Source organism: Herpailurus yagouaroundi, unplaced genomic scaffold, assembly GCF_014898765.1.
Source record: "Herpailurus yagouaroundi ecotype Mexico unplaced genomic scaffold, PumYag 162, whole genome shotgun sequence".
NCBI classification, from domain to species: domain Eukaryota; kingdom Metazoa; phylum Chordata; class Mammalia; order Carnivora; family Felidae; genus Herpailurus; species Herpailurus yagouaroundi.
In genome coordinates this window covers 12,281,862-12,300,347 of record NW_024412403.1, presented here as the reverse complement: position 1 = coordinate 12,300,347, position 18,486 = coordinate 12,281,862, and the positions used below count along the sequence as shown (strand labels likewise).

The window sequence follows — 18,486 nt, the reverse complement described above, 5'->3', positions numbered from 1 at the left end:
CCAGTACTCCAATGAGGGGATGAGGTAGGGGGGCACACAACGCTTCTGATGGCTCCATAACCAGGAAGATGGTTTGAGGCCGGCTTGTGATGCCCGGTCCTCAGTTCAGCCCCATGGAGGTTGGAGAGCTCCCATCCATCCTTGGCAAGCTTTCTTTCCCCCTTTTAGAACAGGGTGTAGGGAATCCAGGAATCTCCAGTCTGGATCTCTGAAGAAAGGCATCAGGGCAATGTTTCCAATAACTAGACAGCTTTGGCATTAAGGCCCCCAGGAGAGAGGTCCACCTGTGTCGGCCCGGGGTTGACGCTCTGATTCCAAGTGAACGGCAAAGAGTAAGGAAGCGTTTGGATCTCGGAGTCAGGCGGATCGTACCCTGGGTGCTAACCACCACCGTCCAATTGTACCTGGCACCCACTACTTAATCTCAACTTCTGGAAAACTCCCACCTTTCCCAGGGGTCACAAGGATGAGCATCCATAAGGCATATGCAATGCCTTCATAATCAGCCAACGCTGAACCAACCTTACGAAGGGTCGCGTTTTTATCGGCTCTTCCTCCTAGGCAGAAACACATTTGCTGCACGATGGACCCGTGGATGGGAAGTTGTCTCCACACAGATGAAAACAAAACAAATCTTGATTTTCATTTTATCCAAAGTTGTTTCAGAGAATGAATAAACGTGAAGCAGCTGTCACGAGAGCGGTGTGGAAGGTATCACTTCACTCTGCCTCCCCCCGCCCCCCCCCCCCCCCCCCCGCCACAAGCCCAAAACTGTCAGAATCTATCGATGAGAACAATTTAAGAATGCCACCTCTGGTGCCTCCAATGAGTTTCTTGTCTTGGATTAGTCAGTCTTGGATAGCCACTCTCCTAGAACGAAGGAAAAGAGACAGGCTGTCAATCCAAGTACCTATTTCTGTTGAGAAGGTTCTCGTGAATTAAATAATTACCCTAGAAGAAACCCTCAGTGTGTAAAGGAGGATTTGGTGTCCTTTTTTGAGAACACGAACCCCTTCCAACAAGGCAGGCCTCTCTGAATGCTCTGTCAGCGTTTCCCATCATTGTTACCTTTGCCTCCATGAGGTCAGCAGGTGAGGTTACCATCACTCCAGCATGCAGGGGAGGAAATCAAGGCACACGGGGTCGGGAGATTCCGAGGGTCACATGGCTGATCCAAGAGAAGGACAGGAGCCTCGGCCCCCGGACTGGCCCAGTCCTCTACTCTTCCAGACTGTTCCAGAGTGTTCTACACTGTTCTATTCTGTTCTATACCATCCCACATAATTCTACACTGTCCCATACTTTCTTACCTGCACCGGGGACACTTGACAAACTGTGCCATTCGGTTTTCAGGCATCTTCCAAAGGTGTAAGAGATTTGAAAAGCCATTTTGTCTTTACCGTTAATAAGAGTGATCACCCTCTAGCCATGTTTAACCTTCGTAATGTCTACAAATCTCTTAGACACGTGAAAGGAAGCTGGGCAGCCCCATGCATGAGGTTACCTCAGAGTTTACCTGAAGGGCCTCCATCCATCTGCCTCCCAACCAATAATCTCCCAACTTTCTATTTCCTTGCTTGTCTCAAATATCCAGAGAGCTGAACTGCAAAGGTTTGTAGGAAAAAAAAAAAATACGAGGAGACTTCTCAGTTGTCACCTCTGTGTGTGAACGAGTTTATCAGAGATCCATCAAGTAGAAAGACCCCTGAAGGATCACAGGGCAGCCCTTGGTTTCACAGGTAGGGACACGGAGGCCCAGAGAGGTCACGGGCAAGGCAGAGCCGGAGACAGTCTCTTCACTTTGAGTTTGACGCCATTTCCAGAAAACAGGGTCCCTCCCTGGTCTTCTTTCTAGGAAAGGGGTGGGAGCTCATGGCATCGGGGCCCAGCTGTGGCCTGGGAGCCTCTTCTGTCTCCAGGGCTGGACGATACTGTTAAAAGATCAAGTGAGTCAGACTTGCTGGGGGCAACTCACTTCTCTGAGCCTCAGTTTTTCCTCCTGAGAAAGGAGGAATAATAATACCACCACCAACCTCGTGGGGCTGTTAAATGAAATGAGGCCACCTGGGTAAAAGGCTTAGCATGGGGCCCGGCTGGGTCTAACCGCCCAGGGCACATGTTCACTCATGCCCCCCACCACCCACATGCCCCATGACTTGCATCTTTCTTCCTAGCAACCAAAGTTGGCATTTAAATGAAATCGCCGTCCTCCAGATAACGCTGGGTTCCCCGAAACGATCCGCAGTAAAGAGAGGGAAGTTTTATTCCCCTGGTGGGTCACTTTACATCTATTCATGCCTGGGCAGAAGTTTCATTACCCTTGGTGGTCCTGGCCATCCTGGGGGGTCTGGCCGTGTTCCCCTCGGGAATCAACGGTCCTGGTGGCTCGGAGAAGGCGGACTGTCTTGTAGGCCAACCGGCAGCCAGAGATGTCCCCGAAAAGAGGGCAGTCCTTGGCCTCCTGATGGCCTCGCGGGCAGGCGGCAGCAGCCTCCGGCCCTCTGCCCCCAGTCGCCACCCCCAGAACAGCATGGGGTACAGTCCCTGCCCCTTCCCTTTTTCAGATTTGGGCAGAGGTCCCTGGGCTGGGCTTGACAAGCTCCCTGGGCATTCCCTTCATGCATGTGTGGGCTTAGCCGGTGAGAAGAATCTGTTTCCTTGGCCGGAATGGCCCCCTCTCCCTCCCTTTTCCTCCCTCCCCTTTCAGGTGACCGACTGCCACGTGACTCAAGCCGGTGAGTCCCAGCCCTGCCCGTGACTTGGCAGGATTCTAGCGGGATGGGAGAGAAGACCAAGATGCAAAACGTGTTATTAATAGGACCTTAGTTTTGTGACGTCGGCAATGACCCCACAACTTCCCGCATGTGAGGTTCGATTCCATATACGGAAGAGGATGCACGGGATCACACGAGGCCCTCCACACGAGCCTGTTGAGTGAAGGCCATGAGGTCAAGCCATGGGTGGCAAAGCCTGGGGGGAATGGGTGGGCCTTGCAGAGACAGGTGCTGGACATCAAGAGCAGAGACTTGCCCTCCCACCGCTCACCATCCAGAGAAGCTGGGAGCAAGAGCAGAGACCATATCTTCCTCTGCTCACATGTTTGCCTGACTGAGGGCTACACAGTCTTCTGTTCATTCCCACCCAATGGCAGAGGCCACGTGGGGCCTTTCAAGCAGATTTTACTAGAAGCCTGAGGATACCAGAAGGAGGAAAGAAGATAAGCAGCATACGGTTTATCATACTCAACTTGGGTCCTGAATAGGGTGCCTTCCTGGCTTTTCTGAGGCCACGTCCGGGGGTGAGGGTGGACACCATCTTTCTTCTTCTTCTAGAAGCTCCTTCCAGCCCGTGTAGATCCCTCAACATCTAAGGGAACCAGGTCGAGAAAGAGAGAGAGAGAGAAAGAGAGAGAGACCCTCTCCCGTTCAAAGCCACCTCTGCCTCCCCGTGTCCCATCTGAGAAGCAATAGCCCAGGAAGTTGAAGAATAGGGGGGTAACTCACTTCAGGGGGAGTCTTGCAGAGTGTGGCCTTACCCTGTGCTTTCCCTAGAACGTCACACAAGGAGCCCAACACTTGCACGTGCACACGTGTATCAAAATCAAGACAAAATCAAGGCACTAGAGAGGCTGTTGCAAGGCTGGGGCCCCTTTCCTTAGCAGGTGCAGCTGAGAGGCTGATATGACCCAAGACAAAGACGTTGCCTGGCCCACAGGAGCAAGAACCCCGCAGGGCAGCACCTGCTTCCTTGGGAGCAGCTAGAATGGCAGGAAGTCCCTGCGGGACACCGTTGAGAAGGAAGGAGGCTAAACAAGCAGACCAGGGAGGCAGGCTTTGCAGAGCCCACAGGGTGGGAGGGAGCAGAGAGCTCCGAGGTTCCAGCTTATTTCTGCAGCCGTTCGGGACAAGGTCCCCTCTACTGTGTTGTTCTTTTCCTCCTCTTGCTCTATCAGAACTTCATCCTCACTTGGCCACTTATTACCACCACTTCTTCCTTGGCACCAGAATCCTGGTTTTATTTAGGGCTACAGGGGGCTGAGCCATATGATTACATTGCCCAGCATCCCTTGCAGCGAGGTTTAGCCCTGTGATCGATATGTTTTGGCTAATGAGACCAAAGGCTATGTAAAGGATGCTGATTTGGCTGGGTGGTGTGCTTCTTTGCCCTCTGTCATTCCTTTTCCTACCACTTGGAATGTAGGTCTAATGGCTGGAGCTCCAGCAGCCACCGTGGACTGTGAGGTGATCTTGAGGGTAGAAGCCAAACACTAAGAGAGTAGAACAAACAGCTAGAGGCACTCACCACAGCGGCCCTGGTACTGCTTATCCCTAGATTTCTTTTATAAGAGAGAGGGGGAAACCGTATCTTGTTTCAGCTACTGTTATTCGTGTTTTCCATTTTATTCAGGGGAATCTAGTACCGATGCGGATCCATGGCCCCTGCCCAAAGGGGAAGAGAGCTCTTCCTGTCTTATGTGGTCAAGGGTGGGTCAGGCCCATGGAAATATTTTTCCCAGTTAGAGTATGCAGACAAGAGCTATGTGCAAACAAGCGTTGGGGTTATGTCAATTTCATATTGCGGTAGAATAAACTACCTCCACACTTCACAGCTTGAAAGCACCGCTTTCTTATTTCTCCAGACCCTGAAGATTCGTAGCTTGTTCTCCACCACCCAAGGGTGCTATCAAAGGACGCACGCTGACCAGCACCATCCTGCCAAGAATGGAAAATTCTCCCTAGCGCAAAAGCGAACAAAAGCAGTTTGCAGCATGAAAGCAATTGCTCAAGCCTGATAACAACAGTCCCAGGGGGAAGTCCCAAATGAGAAATGGGAAGCTGTTTAGTGTGCTGATTCTCGGTGGGGACTAGCACAGGCCCAGCAAAGGAAAGGGAAAGGTTTGGCCGTCTTCACAGCAGGCTGGAGTCGGCCTCCCGCAGGATTTGGCGTCCAGTGATAACCAGAGGCCGACTGCAGGCAAGCACTGTCTGTCTGAGGCTGTGTAGTAATCTAGGAAAGAAAGATAGTGGTCAGTGGGAGCTCCCCATGCCCCACATGGGCAAAGAGAAGCAGAGAATGGAAGCAGGGCTCCGTTACCGTATCCACTATGGACACTCAGTTTCCCCAAATCTGCAAAGGCAGCTGTAAACAGATGTGTGGCAGAGATGTGTGTTTTTGCAGAAAAACCGTATAAAGGCGATGAAGGAACACGAGGGCTGGGATTCACTCACTCATTCATTCTAAAAGTACTTACCTGGGACTTCATAAGTCCTAGGCCCTGAGAACAAAATAGTCGCAATATAACTTTGCGTAGGACAGAAAACAAAGCTCACAGAGAAAGGGCCCCAGTCATTATAGGGCTATAGGGCAGGGAAGGGATCTGGGATAAGAGGACCTGCAGAAATGTGACTAACCTGTGGCTCTGGGGGTGCCCCAGGGAGAGGCAACTGCAAAAGCAACGGTGTGAGGCAGGGATGAGGTTGGATGTTGCTGAAAGGTCCACGGGGCCTGTGTGGCTGGAGCACAGTAACTGGGCAGGGGGAGCAGGGCTGCAGGGCATGGAGGGTGGCAGGATGAGGCATCTGAGCGGCAGCCAGAGCCCCGTGTCGTCGCAGGGCCTCTCTCTCCATGTGGCCCTCTGACAAAGGTGCTGGAGTTCAAAATGGCGGCCGGTGTCCAAGCACAAAAGCTCAGGGGGAGGACTGGGTAGAGCTTTGGGGTCTTCGGATTTCGTTTTGAGTACGTCAGAAAGCCTCCGAAAGCTTTGAATGAGGAGCACGGACCTGACCCGACTTACATTTTGTTAAGAACTAGGGCTGGAGTGGTCTTCCTTCCGCTGGAGGAAGCTTGAGGGTTGCTCATTTGTCCGGAAGACAGTGAAAACTAAAGGGCCGGACCAGGCTGATCCTAACATGGGAGGCTCCAAGAGGAAGAGGAGAAAGAAGGCCCCATGGCCTGCATCCCTTTCCTTTCTCTCCCCGCTCCCATCTACAGGCTTCATGCACATGCCTGGGAGGGGATGAGCTCTGGGGGCCACATCCCCTTGGCCCCAGGCACTGCCCTCCCCATGGAGAGAGATACAGCCAGAGCACAACTGGAGTGGGGCCCTTAAAGCCTGGGCCCAGAGCAAGCTGCCTGATTCTGAGCATTCAGAGGCGGCTCTGGCTCAGACCATGACCACAGGGAACTGGAAAGATTAGGATTTGATGACCAATTAATTCCCCTATAGATAGCATCTCCTCCTTAGGGCAGAGGCTGTCACAGATGTGCAACTATGATGTAGCCTCAGTGTGATGTTTCCCATGTCCGCACAGCATCTCAGCAGAAGGAACAGGGGGAGTTCAAGACCAGGGGAGCAATACGGTGCACGGGGCACACAGAATCCTACCCAGGGCACTTGGTCAGGGCCCAGAACCTGTTTGTAGACAGTCCTCTTGCCTTGATTTTAGAAGAGGCTGGGTTTTGAGGCCACACAGCTTGAGACCCAACCCCGGATGCCCCATGCCCTGCATCTGACTCGGAGACATACGGTGATGGGTTCAAGGGCACTCGCAGGGGAGAGAGAAATCTTCTGAAGAGGGTGAGTTCTGTCAGCTGGAAGGCAGAGGGATGCTCTGGGAGGCAAGTTCAGGGCCTGGGCTGGGGCTGGGTGTAATCGTGGGGAGAGGAGCTGGAGAGGAAAAGGGTAGGGAGAGAGCAACAATTAAAGTTGCTAGCGGACGTCTGCAAAGAGGAGTGGCTGATGGGGTCTGGGCTGGTTGCCGCTGGTGTGTATGGTGTGAACCTTCAGAGGCCCGTGAACATACCCTGAAGCCACACTACTGTGGCAGCCTTGGAATTCTGTAAAGGGGAAAGGTGGCAGAGAAGAGGGGTGCCCCAGACGCCATCCTCGGGGGGACATTCCAGCAGCAGCGAGCAAGCCCCTCTGCCTCAATTCTGTTTTACACCCGCTCAGAGCAAGCACACAACGGAGGCGTGGGGAAGCAGCCAGTGGGAGTGGCCCGCTCGCTCCAGCCGCGCTCAGTGCAGGGAGCAAACTGGAAGCCACTGTCCCCGCCAGAGGCACGGTTTTGATCCAGGCTGGGACCCACAGTGCTCCTGTCCAATCCCCTGTATTCTCAGCACAGCAGGCTTTTAGATGTGAAGTGTGAGAGCTGCCTCAATTCTTTTGGTAAAAAGCCATCGGCCCTGCTTTACTGATGAGCATGCAAGGATCTAGAAATGCAGGCAAGTCCCCGCTCTATCACAGCAAGTGAAAACTTGCCCCAAATGCCCTGTACCACTTTCAATGGACCCGCGGTTAGAATCGGGAAGAATCAAGTCAGTGGGTATGGTATTACTACTCCTCTGGAGTGCTACGAACAATATAACACTTCCCATCGCCTCCGTTGGGCACAAGCAGCTGCCGTGTGCCAGGGAAATAAAGGTCATAATAGGGGACGAAGGAGCATAAAATTGGCCCTGACCTTAGTCTCCAGGCAATGTGGGAAGTCCTGCCAGTTTCTGCAGCTGCACCCCTTTCTCTCCCAAGGGGGAAGGGCGGGGGAGCTGATGGAGGCCAAACCCACCCTCAGGAAATTCTAGAATACTCTGGCATTCCAGCAGCCATTTGGCAAGAGTGGATCCCGTCACAGCAAGAGAACTCTGCTGACCAAGAGACCGTCAGTCCACAACTTCTGGGGAGGGCTGTCTCTGGTGGAAGGCTGCGGGTCTTGTGCACATATTCACATCTGTGAGCATGGAGGCAAGGGAAAGAAACAGGGAGCAATCCTCCCCTGACTGTCTCAGTTCAGGCTCTGCATCCAGTGATAGTGGGCTGGCCCTGACCCCCTCTCTCTCTGAGCCTCGGTTTCCAAAACTGCGAAACGGGCAGTGGCCCTCCCAACTCCAATAGGGGTACAGTAAGGCTAAAATGAGGTAACAGATGTGAACGCGGTTTGCAAAAACTAAGCGCAAGGGTATCCCTCGGAAGCCAACGTGCCCATCCCAGGTGGTCAGGACTGGCCATGCAGCCGCCGAGGCACAACATCCGCCCGCAAACTCTTCCTTCGGCAACGTCTGGCATAGAGCCTGCTCTGCCTTTCCCCCAAGACCCTGTTGGGCAATCCCGGCTTGCAACATTTCTGAAAACATGTTCTAACGTTGACAGAGCAGAGGAAGCTGGGGACCGTGTCTCAATTCTTCTAGGAACCCCTCCTAAAAATTGCAGAGAGGGGTGTATGCCGTGGTGATGGTGGCTGGGGGACTTTCCCTTACTGCCCTTCGCACACCCCCTGCTCCTGGTTTGTCTTTCCATCCTGTTCCCATTCACCATTCCAGGCATCAGAGCGCATTCCCAGTCCCTCCTACCCTGGCAGTTCTGCCCCTTCTCAACCCCTAATGCCGCCCTGCCTTCTGCTTGCCAGACCTTTCTCCAAGCCTCAGCTTCGAGCAACCCTTGCTCCAGGGTCCTAAGACCAGCAGTGTCAGCATGGACTGAGCACTAGGTCATAACGAAGCTCCCCCCAGCGTCCCAAAGAAGCAACCGGGCTCCATCCCGGTTCCCTGACCCAAGCTCTGCACTTGAACAAGACCCCAGGTACTCTGGTCTAGGGCAGCTCTGATGACCTCTACCAGCCCCCAGAGGCAGGCCTCCTTGCTCAGCCAAGCCTCGCCATCTGACGCTGCTACATGGGTCAGGTGTCACACATGGGTACCTCATATCGTCAGGTGGATTATAAATCACCGGAAGGCAGGGAGCCCACGCTTTCTAAAGGACCTGGCCCAGGGCTCTGCACAGACATTCAGCGAACTTGGTCAGTCTGTCTAGATGGGGCCCGTGTACTCCTTCATTCACATAATTCACTGAGTACCAAGGAGGGGCCTACCCTCCGTTCAAGGCACCGGGATACAGAGGCGAATGCTGCTCCCATAGAGTTTGCCCTCCGGAGTGGAAGAAAACAGACGTGCATAAATAAGTAGACAAGTAAGTGACGAGGTCGTTTTATTTTTTATCTTATTTGTTGTTTTTCTAATGGAAGCTTCACGAATTCACGGGTCATTATTGCGCAGGGGCCATGAAAACCTTCTCTGTATGGTTCCACTTTTAGCATGCATGCCTGCCAAAGCGAGCACAGGACGAGGCCATTTTATTTTATTTTATTTTATTTTTTTATTTTTTTTATTAAAAAAAAATTTTTTTTCAACGTTTATTTATTTTTGGGACAGAGAGAGACAGAGCATGATCGGGGGAGGGGCAGAGAGAGAGAGAGAGAGACACAGAATCGGAAACAGGCTCCAGGCTCTGAGCCATCAGCCCAGAGCCCGACTCGAGGCTCAAACTCCCGGACCGCGAGATCGTGACCTGGCTGAAGTCGGACGCTTAACCGACTGCGCCACCCAGGCGCCCCAGGACGAGGCCATTTTAGCTGCTGGCGAGTGCCAGGAAGAAAATCAAGCAGGCGGGAGTGACAGTGGCCATTGGGAGGGCTTGCCACTAGGACGGGTGGTCTGAGAAGGTTCATATCTGCTCCAAGAGCCCAATGACAAGACGGGGGCTGAGGCTTCCAGGCAGAGTGAAGGGCGGAGGGCCCCACAGAAGGAGGGCCTGGCCCATGTTCTGACCCGCGTCCTGTCTACCCTGCCCCTCCCACATCCCATCTATCTACCACCTCCCTCGTGAGCAGGACAAATCCCAGGTGTCAGGTCCATCCATCTGTATCTGTCCACCTCACCTCCTCGCTGTAGGGCAGCCACCCCTGCTCAATTCCCCATCCTTTTCTCCATAGCCAACTTTGCTCTTGCTTTAAACATGGCGGAGACCTCACCAAACGTCCATGTGCCCAAGTGATGAGGAAAGAGAGCTCCTTTTAAAAACACTATTCTCACATAGTCTTAGTTGGGACCAGGTGACTCACCCTGGTCCTTGCTACACGCTACTCAAAATACGGTCTTCCAACGGGCATCAGCCTCATCTGGGAGCTTACTAGAAACACGGAATCTCAGGGGCTCCTGGGTGGCTCCTTCGGTTAAGCATCCAACTCTTGATTTCGGCTCAGGTCATGATCTCACGGTTCCTGAGTTCGAGCCCTGCATCGAGCCCCCCGCTGTGAGTGCAGAGCCGGCTTGGGATTCTCTGTCTCCCTCTCTCTGCCCCTCCCCGCCTTGCTTTCTCTCTCTCGCTCTCAAAAATAAATAAATGTTAAAAAAGATAAAAACAATAATAATAATAATAGTAATAATAATAATAATAATAATAATAATAAAAAGACAGAAACACAGAATCTCAGGTTCCACCCACACCCACTGAACCAGAATCTGTAGTTTAACAAGACCCCGAGGTAATTTCATCCAGAGCAGAGTCCTGCCTCGCGACCCCATTATCTCTGGAAACCACCCAACAAGCTACGGAGAACAGCTCCATACTACTGTGAGGCAGGCAGCCATCTAATCTTTGCTTTAAAGAGTGCCTGTAAACAGAAGTATAGTCATGAGTTTCATTTTGCAAGTGAGTTAACCTTGCACGGGGAGGTCAAGGAGCCTGCCCAAGTTCACAAGCTTGTAAGGGGGAGGCTGAGTGGGAGACCCCCCCCCCCCCCCCGGTCTGACTATAGAGCCTGGCCTCTGGCCACCCACTGCCCCAGAGGAGGGGTCACCTTAGAGCTTAGGCAGTCAGTTCTGGTGCTGGAACAAAGCACACGAGGTGGGGCTTAAGGAACAGAAATGTGCTGTCTCACGGTTCTGGAGGCCAGAAGTTCAAGATCAAGGTGTCAGCAGGGCTCATTCCTTCCAAGTCTGTCCCATCCTCCTCCCCAGCGTCTGGTGATTTGCTGGCAACGTCCGGTGTTCTTTGGCTGGTAGAAGCATCACCAGGATCTTTCCCTTCATCTTTACATGTCTCTGTGTCCAAATTTCTCACACAAGCCAAAGCCAGGTAGCCTGGCCTCTAAGTGCCGGCTACAGCTCTCTCGGATGCTGTCTGGGATGAGACTGAAGTCACACTTCTGTAATTCCTTCGGCAAGATGTTGCTGCGTTTTGGTTCGGTGGGTCCAGGACGGTGTCTCTGAAACAGAGCCACACGAGCAGAACATCCACAGTGTTCAGCAAGCACGGGGGCCGAAGGGGCTAGAACCCCCCAGATCCTTGATGCGGAGGAAACATGTACGTAAAGGACACAAAACCGGGACGCCACCTGAGTCTGAATGAAAAGCACAAAAGAAGTGTCTTTGGGGGGTACCTGGCACATAGCCAGTGCTCAGTAAATACCAGCTACTGTGGCCATTTTACTAAGTAGCTACTATGTGCCCCACTCTGGACAAGGCCCGTGACTTCTATTTCCTTCTAACCTTTCTAGCCACTCTAGGAGATAAATACCATTCTTTCCATTTTACAGACGAGGAAACTGAGGCTCAGAGGAGTACAGCTAAGGCAGCTGGCTCTTATCCCCACCCTCAGGCTCAGGACTCTTCTTTGTAAGACATAAAGGGGCTGAGAGTTTGAGCAGAAAAGCCTCAGAATATTATAGCAGAGGAGATGTGCCTGTGTAACGTGGATAGCCTTCACCACCCAAGTTAATATTTCCAGGTCAGACAGAGCGCCTTCTGGAGAGGAAGGCGGTGGCCTCCCAGCTCCGGTCTCCTCAAGAGAAAGAGATCTTTCTCTTCCCCCGGTGGTCTCATCTGGAGTCAGATCCAGCCGCCGGCTCTTACAGCCGGGGAAGGACTGCGAGCCAACGGGAAAACAACAGGTGAGCTTCTGAACAGTCCCCTTCTGTGCCTCAGGCAGGGTGCCTGCCCGGACGACGGCAGGGCCACACTGACTTCCAGAACCTTCTGTCTCTGCAGGTGTTTTAGGAACTTGGCCTCAGCGCTTCAGTGACCCATATTTTATTACCTTTCAGGTTTCTATAATTCATCATTCACTCCTTTCTGAAACCCCAGAATGGAAGTTTAGCAGCTCAGCGCCCCGGCCTCTCCCCATTCTCTCCCCAAACACATCGGTCTATTTGTTCTCTTTATCCCCACTCTTCCTGCCCGTTCAATGGGGAAAGAGTGAAACCGGATGGCTGGACCCAGTGCGGGGAAATGACTTCAGAGCCACCTTTGTTTTCCTCATTCCTTTGAGCACACTTGGCCCCACGTCTCTATGAAAGGGCTTGTTTGAACCATTTGGAACATCTAGCAAGCGAGAGATGCTGCGGCCAGAATCGCTCGCATCTTTTCAGGCTGCCTGAGACTCTAGGTTAAACTGCCAAATTTTTGCAACAAAACTAACCATGACATTGGACATTGTGTTATAAATTAGCCACAGCCTTCCAAGCAAATTGTCTCTTTTCATTGTATCAATGGAAGCCTTTGGAACATTTGGCTTCAGCTCCTGACTTTGGGGAGACTCAGAGAATATTTTCGGTCTGCCCAAAGCAATGAGGATTTCTATTTCTGTTAGGTCACCCTGAGTTTGAAAAAAATACAAAATCAATAAAACCCCCCAAATCCCATATGTCCATCTGCTTGAGCTCTGTCACCAACAGCCAAGCCAATCCTTTATTACTAAAAAGGAGTCTGAAAAATACTCAGATGCCGTCTAATTGTTTCCCCTTTCTTTCAACGTTTTTCCACATACAGAAAGAAAAGTCACAAGTTTAGACTTAGAAATAATCTTAAGTAGTAAAGTTTATTAAAATCGGGCCTTCCGGGGCGCCTGGGTGGCGCAGTCGGTTAAGCGTCCGACTTCAGCCAGGTCACGATCTCGCGGTCCGTGAGTTCGAGCCCCGCGTCGGGCTCTGGGCTGATGGCTCAGAGCCTGGAGCCTGTTTCTGATTCTGTGTCTCCCTCTCTCTCTGCCCCTCCCCCGTTCATGCTCTGTCTCTCTCTGTCCCAAAAATAAATAAACGTTGAAAAAAAAAAAATTAAAAAAAAATAAATAAATAAAATCGGGCCTTCAAATGACATTTATTAAAAATAAATGAGCTTGGGGGGGTCTCGATGGCTTAGTCGGTTGAGTGTCCGACATTGGCTCGGGTCATGATCTCGTGGTTCGTGGGTTCGAGCTCCGCATCGGGCTCTCCGCCGTCAGCAGGAAGCCTGCTTTGGATCCTGTCTCCCTCTCTCTCTCTGCCCCCCCCCAACCTTGCACTCTCTCTCTCTCTCTCAAAAATAAACACTGGGGCGCCTGGGTGGCTCAGTCAGTTAAGCGTCCGACTTTGGCTCAGGTCACGATCTCGCGGTTCGTGGGTTTGAGCCCCGCGTCGGGCTCTGTGCTGCCACCTCGGAGCCTGGAGCCTGCTTCCGATTCTGTGTGTGTGTGTGCCTCTCTCTCTGTCCCTCTCCCTCTCTCAAAAATGCATAAATGTTAACAAAACTTTTAAATAAAATAAAATAGATGTTCCTATAATATTTGTGAAACACACACACACTACCCAGTGATCACAGGTGGCATTTTAACCAGAACAGAGAACACTGTCCTACCGCCTACGTGCTTCCACGCCGGAAGGGAGGGTAACTGTGACAATGACACGGTAGGTCACTATGAGCATCTTGTTAGCTCGTAACAACTCGATCAACCGGCGCTCCCTTTGGAAAATGAACAAAATTCCTATCTTTTCCAATTTTCTTTCCCGGCAGGAATCTTTATTTGACCTGAACCGTGTCTAAGTGTAACACAAATTCTGCCAAGATGGTCCGCAGGGGAACACTCACCGGAGGGTGATCCACCTGCTCCCGCCCGTGTTCTCTACCATTGCTCTCTTCCACCCAGAAAGGAGCTGAGGGCCCCTCTCCCCGCAGCAACCCCCGCCACACACCACCCCCCCCCCCCCCAGGCCCTGTCTTCCACGTTCCCGGCACAGTTGTGTTGGGATGAAACCCGCTACACGGTGCCTTCAGCGGTCTCATCGTGACCGTGTGCATTTCAACAACTCGCTTGAAACCTCAACTTTCCGAAGAATTTTGCCCGTCTTTGAAGACGGTAGCACTTTAAGAAGCGAGCCCTCTGGTTGGATCGCAGGCCCAAGCTCCAGCCAGTGTAAACGGCACATTGCAGCAAAGACAAACCTTTTGCGCTCAGCTGACCTTCTCCGAGAGGACGGTCTCCCCGGGGACGACAGGGGGCTCTGAGTGGGGGGCAGGCCTCGCAGAGGCACAGTCTGTGTTTACGGAGGAGGTGGATGGTGCTATATCCCAAACACACGTTTCCCTTCACACACACTCCCCGGGGCTCCGGGTCCCCACTGTCTGCCATGCCAAACGCTCGAGCTTCTTGATCCAGAGCGGGGGTGGCCAGCGGGCTTAGAGGACGGGCGGGAGACCTTTTAGGTTTCTGCGCAAGGAAAAGGAAGCCCGACACACACACCTCCCTGGGGGCGAAAGGAGTCACCGACACAAACACACACAAGGCCCCTTTAGGCAAGGACAAGAGTGGTTGTTATGGTGGACGCAAGTTGTTCCCCAAGTATGTCCTGAATGTGGGAGGCCACAGCAGCTGCCTCCCCTCGAGACGGCCCTCGGGGCCCCTGCCAGGAGCTATAATGACTCGCTGGCCCTTGCCAGCTGTCACACTTTGCATGCCACTGGAGCTCCGGTCCAGCAGAAGGGGCCATCCAAGTCACCAGTTTCAACAAGCGCCAAATCCTGTGCCCATGCTGGGCCCGCACGGCCACCCAGAGCTCTCTTGTCGGGCTCTCTGGAGAGCACTTCACTGACCAGCATGTCCGACTGACGGTGTCCTTGGCCAGGGAACGGGACTTCTCCTTCCCAAGACAGCAAGGCGGTGAGGTCAAGAGCTCAAGGAAGCCCCCAGGGACACCCCCAGTAAAGAGAGGCCCTCTGCGGGGGAGGGCGGCATGCGTGTTTCCAGCTCTTTGATTCCCGGGGTGCCCTTGCCTCTGGAAGGGAAATGTATAGGGTGCTGTATGGGCCACTCTATCCCAGGCTTTAGATCTCCCATTCTCATTCACTTCCTCTTCCTGCTGGCAGGGGAAAGCCCGAGAGCCCCTGCCTAGCATGTGGACGGAGGAGGAACGTGCCAGGATGGTACCTCAGCTGCAGGAAAGAGGGGGTCCTCAGGGTGAAGATGAGCACTGCCAGAGGGGGCTGGTCAGGGTTCATGATCCCGCAGGCCCTCTCTCCTGAGGCTTGGCTGGAATCCATCAACTCGTCAATACTGGCTTGGCCCAGGCTTGGCCCTCCATCCTTTACCCCAGTCGCCAACCCTCCCCATCATGGCCTCCTCTTGGCTTGCTGGAAGCCTGATCCAGCTGGAGGGAATTCTAGAAGCCAGCCACTAATGGTGCAGCTCTGCCTCTCTTGTCTGAAGGCACGCTGTCAACCCCACACACCCACTACCCCCCGGGAGCCTCAGTTACACCATCTACGGCGGGGATTTAAAAAAAAAAAATTTTTTTTTAACGTTTATTTATTTCTGAGACAGAGAGAGACAGAGCATGAGTGGGGGGGGGGGGTCGGTTGGAGAGAGAGGGAGACACAGAATCCGAAGCAGGCTCCGGGCTCTGAGCTGTCAGCACAGAGCCCGACACGGGGCTCGAACTCACAAACTGTGAGATCTCGACCTGAGCCGAAGTTGGTCACTCAACCGACTGAGCCACCCAGGCGCCCCTACAGCAGGGATGTTTTTTAAAAATGCCCAGCTCACAGGGCTCCTGCGAGAATCATCAGGTGTCTATAAAAATGCTTCGAAAAGCAGAATGATTTTCAAATGATTAGTGAGCTGCTGAACTAACCTGCCTGGAAATTGTGAGGTGACTTGTTTGGTCTCTCTCCTTCCTGCCCAGGCCCCCGTCTCTCTTCCCAAGCGACCTCTGCAACATTTTGTCAAGTCAAGGCCTCCTGAGGGTCAGGGGCTCCTACCAGGTTCCTTCCCTCGCTGTGAAACCCACAGGAAACTCTTGGATCAAAGCATGCTGGGAGTCTGAACATCTCAAGGGACAGCCTGTGAGCTGGAGAGATTTCAGACCAATCCCTAGATGCCCCCCTGGACACACAGTAGTGGCAAAGCACTGGGCTGGACTTTGGAAGGATACGGAAGAGAATAGGCGGTCCCCACCCCCCAAACAATCACACCCAAATGCAGAGATGATCTCCACCTAACAACCTAGGTCAAGGGAAACGCTATCGATGGTTTGTCAAAGCATGATGAGAGGGGGGGGAAACATGAGAAATCATCAAGGCTTCAAGAAGAAAGTCATATTGGGGTTGAACCGATCCATGGACACGATATCACAGGCAGAGCAGGAGCTGGGGGGTCGGAAGCAGAAATCAGGGTGAGCCTATGGAGCAAATGTTGGTGGAAGAAAATGCGAACAGCCCGGAAACCAGCAAGCCCAGGCAAATAGTCCCCATGGTGACAGACGTCCCTCTTCTCGCCCCAAAGAGGATCAAGGTGGACGAGCCCATTTTCTTTCTGGTCCCTTGACATTGCATCGTCCAACAGGACTTCCTGTGATGGAGGTCATGTTTTCTGCCTGTGCTGTCCTATAGATGGCTTCTAGCCACCTGGAACTACCAGATGCTGGAAGCCATGCTACCTTGGTTTTACTTTAGATTTTCATGGCCACAGGGGCTAAGCAGATGACAGAGGTTTAGATACCAAGGCCCTCTTCCCCAGACTATGACGAAAGGCTGCAGTCATATCCATAGCCACCAAGTAGTGCTATTCCGGGAAGAGGAAGATATAGTCCCACCCTCAACAGATACGAGTGTGTGGGTGGATGTTTGTTTCTGATAAGAGGCTGATTTCTGTGTTTTTGCTTAAACAAGAGTGAGGCTTAGAGAGAGGAGTCACGGATAGGATGAATACATGTCCCTTTCGGGGAGGAAAGAAAGATGACCCCCAAAGCTCCTAAATCCCTTAAAGATCTGTCCATCCGAGGGCGGGGAGACAGAGACCCCAGTTGCAGCCATTCTGATTCTTCTAGTCCTTGAGCCCAGAAATTTAGTCCTCAAGAGCTGGCAGGAAATCACTCATTTAAAACAAAGAACAAAACAAAAACAAACAAACAAAACCCACAAAAACCACAAAAACACGTTCCACCCATGTTCGCGGCAGCATTATTCACAAAAGCCAAAAGGTGGGAGCAACGCCTCCGTCCCTCCATGGAGAAATGGGTAAACAAAGTATGGCACACACACACACACACACACACGACCATCACTTAGCCTTTAAAAGGGAAGCAAATTCGAACACGTGCTGCAACATGGGTGAACCTTGAGGGCATTGTACTAAATAAAACAAGCCAGTCACTAAAAGACAAATACTTCAGGATTGCACTTAAATGAGGTACCTAGAGTGGTCAAATGCCCAGACAGAAGGAGGGTGGTTGCCAAGGTTGCAGACTGGTGGGTAGGGACTCGCTGCCTAAGGAGCACCGGGTTCAAGTTTTGCAAGATGAAGAGCTCTGTGCCTGGGTGCCCGACAATGGGACCGGACTCAACACTATGTGTACGTTACCATGGTTAAGGTAGCGTTGTGTTCATACAGGACTGCAATTAAATAAAACGAATATGCACAATAAAGTAGAGGCAGGGAGGAGGAGGGGGCAGGCACACGACTTTTGGCCTCACCAGTGCAACCCGTTCTCCGGGCGCCACCGCATTTCACCCGGAAAGGGGCGGTCCCTTCCCGCCGCTCTGGGGTCCTGTCCTGTGACTCCCTCACTGGCGCTCGCAGTAACCTTCCAGGGCCGGGCTCGCGGCACCTCGGCGCCGGCCCGAGGCGGGGCGGCCAATGAGCGCGCGCCTGGACCCGGCCTCGCGCCCCCATTGGCTGCGCCCAGCGACCCGCGGCCCCGCAGGTTCCCAAGCCGGTTTAAAGGGGTCGGAAGCGGCCCGCAGCCCCGCCATCGACTCCCCGCGCGCAGGCCCGCGGGGAGGGGCGGCCTGCCGCAGGGCCCACCCCGGGGCGTTACTGAAGGGCGCCCTCGGCCGCCCCCACCGCCCCCCAGATGTACTATGCGCTTTCCCAGGCGCGCGTGAACGCGGCCCCCGCGACCATGCTGCGGCCACAGCGGCCCGGAGACGTGCAGCTCGGGGCCTCCCTGTACGAGCTGGTGGGCTACCGGCAGCCGCCTTCCTCCTCCTCCTCCTCCTCCTCTTCCACGTCCTCCTCCTCCACGACGGCCCCCGTCCTCCCCAAGGCGGCGCGCGAGAAGCCGGAGGCGCCGGCCGAGCAGCTGGGTAGCGGAACGGGGCCCGGCGCGCACGCGGGCGGCGGCTCCCGGGCGGACGCCAAAGAGGAGCAGCAACAGCAGCTGCGGCGCAAGATCAACAGCCGCGAGCGGAAGCGCATGCAGGACCTGAACCTGGCCATGGACGCGCTGCGCGAGGTCATCCTGCCCTACTCGGCGGCGCACTGCCAGGGCGCGCCTGGCCGCAAGCTTTCCAAGATCGCCACGCTGCTGCTCGCCCGCAACTATATCCTGCTGCTGGGTAGCTCGCTGCAGGAGCTGCGCCGCGCGCTGGGCGAGGGCGCCGGGCCCGCGGCGCCGCGCCTGCTGC

General features: G+C 53.6%; 1 protein-coding gene and 1 non-coding gene across 2 annotated transcripts in view; one reads left to right on the top strand and one right to left on the bottom strand.

The window, feature by feature from the left end:
- Nucleotides 1-9,003: 9,003 nt before the first annotated feature.
- On the bottom strand, nucleotides 9,004-9,111 carry LOC121036612 (U6 spliceosomal RNA). Its single transcript, XR_005793422.1, has one exon. It is a non-coding gene; the product is annotated as a U6 spliceosomal RNA (small nuclear RNA).
- Nucleotides 9,112-17,814: 8,703 nt separating this feature from the next.
- Nucleotides 17,815-18,486, top strand: part of OLIG1 (oligodendrocyte transcription factor 1) — a 108,319-nt gene continuing 107,647 nt past the window's right edge. The window contains exon 1 of the mRNA XM_040484977.1: nucleotides 17,815-18,484. Coding sequence (XP_040340911.1) covers nucleotides 17,934-18,484 — 551 coding nt within the window. The 5' untranslated portion in view covers nucleotides 17,815-17,933. The remainder of the gene's footprint in view (nucleotides 18,485-18,486) is intronic.